This window comes from Guillardia theta (assembly GCF_000315625.1).
Source record: "Guillardia theta CCMP2712 unplaced genomic scaffold GUITHscaffold_438, whole genome shotgun sequence".
Lineage (NCBI taxonomy): Eukaryota > Cryptophyceae > Pyrenomonadales > Geminigeraceae > Guillardia > Guillardia theta.
In genome coordinates, this window is record NW_005434247.1 from 2,363 (window position 1) to 8,211 (window position 5,849).

At 55.4% G+C, this 5,849-nt stretch overlaps 1 protein-coding gene across 1 annotated transcript; it reads left to right on the plus strand.

Moving 5' to 3' along the window:
- Nucleotides 1–5,746, plus strand: GUITHDRAFT_149543 (hypothetical protein; the record flags this gene model as incomplete). The annotated part of the gene is made up of 18 exons (XM_005817948.1): nucleotides 1–3; nucleotides 27–142; nucleotides 311–478; nucleotides 1,052–1,269; nucleotides 1,522–1,659; nucleotides 1,983–2,020; nucleotides 2,198–2,277; nucleotides 2,435–2,732; nucleotides 2,887–3,018; nucleotides 3,424–3,531; nucleotides 3,722–3,750; nucleotides 3,940–4,060; nucleotides 4,462–4,536; nucleotides 4,582–4,635; nucleotides 4,751–4,870; nucleotides 4,978–5,100; nucleotides 5,461–5,521; nucleotides 5,664–5,746. Coding segments are annotated over 18 exons (1,965 nt in total), but the record flags the coding sequence as incomplete, so codon positions are not given.
- Between the last annotated feature and the right edge of the window lie 103 nt (nucleotides 5,747–5,849).

A 5,849-nucleotide genomic window follows, 5' to 3' on the forward strand; every position in this document is an offset into this window, starting at 1 on the left:
ATGGTAAGGGATGAGTTTGTTGCAAGGCTGATGCTAAAGTTTCGAGACAAGTTGAGTCGCAAGTCGAAGAGTTTGCACAGAGTGTTTCTTTGATGTTCCGATCAAAGCTGAAGGAGATGAGATACAGGGTGAAGGTGAATAGGTGGAGAGGTGGCAGGAGATATCAGCAAGTGCTCTCGTGGATGGGGAGGACGAAAGCAGAGTGAGGATCCGCGTCAAAGCAGCACACGATCTGTTGTAGTCAGGCTGAAGATGTGAACTTGGGACGATGAAGATAGGGCGGGGTGTTGAGGACCTGCAGTTGGTGTAGGTGCGGTTTCATGCCGATGAACGTGCCGGGCTACATGCATGAAGAGAATCAGAGCATTCCAGCAGACATGTACATAAGTGAGACTGGTACAGGAACAAGAGCCCTTGCTCTCACTTTGACTCGTGCTGCCCTCCAGCTGGTCTCGGTCACTCGGACCTCGTCTCACAGGTACTTGCGATGTGATGTGATGTAATGCAATAAGATAAGATGCCACGTGATCTCATGTGATGCGATGCGATGTACCTCCATTCCTCTGGTCGTTTCTTGTGTTGGCTGATTTTCTTTCCGTCAGTCTGCAAACAGCTTTTACCTGAGTCCCAACCAAGCTTCCATGGCGGGTGAAGTTCCTGTCCTGCCTTGCCCTGCCCCCTCCTCTCCTCACCTCCTCGCGCATACCTGTCCGCGTCTGAGCACTTCACTCTGTCACTTTTTTCTTCTTTCCAGCTTCTGCCCCCTACGAAGAACGAACGCTCGAACGGTTTCTCACCTCCTTCCCTCTTCACTAGGTCACTGATGTGCAGGTTGCCCAGGCAGAGCGTAGCTGCTTTGTTTGAGGTACAAGAGGAAGCCTATCCTGCTGCTGCTGCTGCTGCTGCTGCTGCTGCTGCTGCTGCTGCTGCTGCTGCTGCTGCTGCTGCTGCTGCTGCTGCTGCTGCTGCTGCTGCTGCTGCTGCTGCTGCTGCTGCTGCTTTTCACATGTCCCTCTCTCTCACCTCCATCATGTGCTTGTTTCTGCTCAAGCTCTTCACGCCCTCGTCTCTTGTTCTCTGTCCTTGTCATGTTCTACCCGCGCGTGATTGTTAAGACGAAGGCGCATGTCGTTCAGAACAAGCGAGCAAGCCTGGAGCGTGAGATGACGAGATCGCCGAGAGGGTCGGAAGTGCGGGAGGACAGAGCCGAAGAACTGCTCAAGGCGATCCTCGACTGCGTTCACTCAGACCTGCTGTGTGTGCGGAAAGGTCTATACGAGGTTGGAAGAAGATTCAGTACCAAGTCGACGGTGAGAGAAAGAGCAGATGTTGATGATAACTGAGATGATGATGACGATGATAGAGATGATGATGATGATGATGATGATGATGATGATGATGATGATGATGATGATGATGATTTAGATGATAACGATGAAGATGATGATAACGATGATGGAGATGATGATAATGACACGGTAATGAGACTTGCGCAGGTTGGCCTCATGTTATCTTCAACAGTCGTTGAGAACCTTCTCATTGGCTCTCCCGCGCTTTCATCTCGCGAGATCTCCAAGGGCGACAGGATCGTCAAGGTCGATGGGATTGAAGTCAGCGAAGACAACGTGCATGAGGCGCTCATAGGATCCGATCTGCCGGGTGAGAGCAGGAGGAGCAGGACTCCTCAGTAGGAGCGGGAGCAGGAGCAGGAGTGGGAGCGGGAGCGGGAGCAGGAGCAGAAGGAGGAGGAGGAGGAGGAAGAGGAGGAGGAGATGTAATTCTGGCAGTGGAGGAGGAGAAGTTGGGGTCTAGTTGGAGTTAGAGTGGGAGGAAGAGGAAGAGGAAGACAGGAAATGAAGGAGAATGAAGGATGCTGGTGGTGGAAGGACGTCAAGGAGGGAGGAGGAGAGCCGAGGGAGGAATTCGAATGAATATCATTGGGACAGGAGGATTCAATGTGTAATGATGACGCTGATTTGCAGGATCGTTTGTTCACCTCACTTTACAAACCAAAGACAATGTGAGTTATTGTGTTGTGGTCGCGGTAGTGGTGGTGGTGGTGGTGATGATGATGATGATGGAGATGGAGATGATGGAGATGGAGATGATGATGATGATGATGATGGAGATGGAGAAGATGATGATGGAGTTGAGATCATTATGTCACGACAATATTTTTGATTTCACTGGTTTGCAGAGGACCAAAGAAGTTCTTCTATCCAGAATGTCAACACAGAAGTTGTCAAGGAGGAAACAAATGTTTGAGTTTCTGACCACGTGAGTTTTCCCTGCTCCTGCACCAGCTCTATCACAAACCATGGTGTTATACACCTCCTTTATCTGATTTCTTCCTCCTCCTCCTCCTCCTCCTCCTCCTCCTCCTCCTCCTCCTCCTCCTCCTCCTCCTCCTCCTCCTTTCACTCTCTCCTCGCAGTATGAAGGAGATCGCTCTCCAGACGGGCCTCGGGCAGGTCGACCAGGTGGAGGAGGCGGTGAGATTGTGGAACACGAGCATAGAGGAGGAGGACGAGGCCTTCAGTGAGATCGTCCGCAACCTCTCCGTCCTCCGCAAGGACGTCAAGGTACTTGTCGACGAGCTCCGGGCTGGACTCCACCAGGGCAGGAGGTCGAGCGGTGGGGAGCTGGACGTGGACCTGGGGAGGATGGAGAGAGAGCAGCTGGCGAGTGAGCTGAGGAGACTCAAGCAGGAGAAGGTCAATGCCGACCAGAAGGTACTGCCCTGTTGTTCTCCTCTACTTCCTCCTCCCTGTGCTGCTAGTGCTGCCGCTGCCACTGCTGGTGCTAGTCCTCCTCCTCCTTCTCCTCCTTCTCCTCCTCCTCCTCCTCCTCCCTGTCCTCGCTACCTACCTGACGTACTTGCATCAGGCAAAGCAGGAAGAGTCTCTGCGGGTTCAGGCAGAGCAGGCGTTGGCTTCCTTGATGAGTCCGGGGACCCGAGAAGACATGGGGACTCTCAGAGCAGATCTCAACAACCTCCAGCTAGCAAACTCCGAGAAGGTCTGCTGCTGCTGCTGCTGCTGCTGCTGCTGCTGCTGCTGCTGCTGCTGCTCTTCTTGTCAGGCCCTCCTTTTTTCCTCTACATCTCCTTTCCTGCTAACCTCCCCCCTCCCCCTCCTCCCCCCCTTCTTGTTCTTCACTTCTAGTTTCTCCTCCTCCACCACCACCACGCCCTCTTCTCGTCCACTTCCTTTTCCAATGCTCCTCCTCCTCTGCTCTACCTGCTCCTCCTCTGCTCTACCTGCTCCTCCTCTGCTCTACCTGCTCCTCCTCTGCTCTACCTGCTCCTCCTCTGCTCTACCTGCTCCTCCTCTGCTCTACCTGCTCCTCCTCTGCTCTACCTGCTCCTCCTCTGCTCTACCTGCTCCTCCTCCTCCTGCGTCCCGTCGCTCACGTGGCGTCTAGACCATGTCGCTCAAGATGGCCGAGGCGGACATGGAGATGATGCGATCGAATCACCGGCAGCAGATGAGCGCGTTGGAGCAGCAGCTGCTGACGCTCGGAAGAGAGAAGGTGCGAGGAGCGAGGGAGAGAGGGAGGAGGGAGGAGGGAGGGAGAGAGGGAAGAGGGAGGGAGATGAGACGGGAAGCGACGAGAAGAGGGAGGGAGGAAGAGGCAGGCAGGGAGGGAGGGAGACAGGGAGGAGGAGACGAGAAGAGAGGAGAGGAGGAGGGGGATGGACATTGTTGTCATTGCCCTGCAGGAACGATTGGAAGAAGAACTCCGTGGGGAGTGAAATTCTCATCGCCAGGAGGCGATCAATACTTCCAGCTGAAGATGCGGTGAGAGGCCATGGGCATGCAGGAGGATAAGTTAGACAAGATGATGATGGTTAGGAGGAAGAGGAGGGGGAGGAGGAGGGGAAGAGAGGAGGAGGAGGAGGAGGAGGAGGAGGAGGAGGATCGTTTGAGTTTCTGTCAGGTACGATAACCTAGAGGAGGAGCTTTCCCGCTCCCGCGCGGATCTCAACAAGGCGAAGGAGCTGGGATACAAGCTGGAGACTGAGAAGGAGGAGCTCGAAGGAGAGCTGAGGCGTGCACGGGTGAGGACGCAAAAAGGAGGAGGAAGAGGAGAGGGCCAGGAGAACGAGGAGGAAGAGGAGTAGAAGAGAAGTAGTAGAGGAAAGAAAGAGCAGGAGGATGGATGGGGTGGAGCAGGAGCAGGGAGAGGAAAAGGTGGGATATAGTGGGGAATGCTATGGAGCAGGCAGAGGAAGTTGAAGAGGAGGACGAGTACGAGCACGAGAAGGAGGAGGAGGAGGAGGACGAGAAGGAGGAGGAGCAGGAGCAGGAGCAGGAGCAGGAGCAGGAGCAGGAGCAGGAGCAGGAGCAGGAGCAGGAGCAGGAGCAGGAGCAGGAGCAGGAGCAGGAGCAGGAGCAGGAGCAGGAGCAGGAGCAGGAGGAGGAGGAGGAGCAGGGTGAGTTGAGATAAGATGTTTGTCAGGATGCGATGGATCGATCTTCTCTTGAGATTCAGAACCTCGAGAGGGAGATCGATAGTCTCAAGAGAGTCACCCAGGTAGAACAGCTGGACTCCTGCTGGGCTGCTGCTGACTTGACTCAGAAACTTCGGGAGACAAAAGATGACATGATCGTAGCTGAGTCATCAGTTGAGCAGGTGAAGGAGGGGAGGGGAGGGGAGGGGAGGGGAGGAGAGGAGAGGAGAGGAGAGGAGAGGAGAGCCGGGGGTGGGGGCGGGGGCGGGCAGGAGTTGCTGTTGACGGAGACGGTAGGAGCGAGACGAAGCGATCATGAGAGCTGCTCGAGCAGAAGCAGACGCGAAGAGACTGGCACCGATGGTTGACTCCCTTGCCTCCAAGAACCGCGAGCTCAAGGAAGAGATCGCAGAACAGGTTCGAACAGCCTTCCACCTCCTCCCATCCTCCTTCTCTTTCCTTCTTCCCCCTTCCCCCTTCCTCCTTCCTCCCTCCCTCCTCTCTCCCTCCTCATCATTCTTCAGATTCGCGTGCTCGCCACCAAGGACGCGGAGCTCCAGCAGGCGCGGCAGGACTATGAAGGCTGCCATTCTGACCTCGTGTCGCTGGAGATGGCGAGGAAGAGCACAATCAGCGAGCTTGAGCAGGTGAAAGAGGGAGGGACAACGACGAGACTCCAGAGGAGGGAGGGAGGGACAACGACGAGACTCCAGAGGAGGGAGGGAGGGACAACGACGAGACTCCAGAGGAGGGAGGGAGCAATCGAGTATGAGAGGTAGCACTGTAGCAGTTGAAGCGGACGAAGCAACCGTGAACGAGGAGGAGGAAGAGGAAGAGGACGAGGACGAGGACGAGGACGAGGACGAGGAGGAAAGATGAAAGGGACGAGGAGGAGGACGAGGAGGACGAGGAGGACGAGGACGAGGACGAGGACGAGGACGAGGACGAGGACGAGGACGAGGAGGAGGAGAGGCTTGACTGTGGATGTCTGATTCTTTTTCTTTCAGAAGTCAAAAGAACTCTGGCGGCTGGAGCAAGAAGTTCACCAACTGATGAATACGAGAGACGGTGAGAGCAGAGACGAGGAAGAGAAGGAGAGAGGACGAGCACGAGCACGAGCACGAGCACGAGCACGAGGAAGAAGGGGGAGAAAGAGGAGGAGGGAAGGACGAGGACAAGGAGCTTTAGGTTTGACTTTCCTTACCTCCAGATCTCAACAACAAAGTTGTCGAGCTGCGAGAAAAGATCGCGGCTGATGCAGCAGCGTACAAGATCGCCTTGTCAGAGATCGATGTGAGGGGATGAAGGAGGAGGAGAGGGGAGGGGAGGGGAGGAGGAGGAGAGGAGAGGAGAGAAGGGGAGGGGAGGGAGGGGAGGGGAGGGGAGGGAGGAGGTT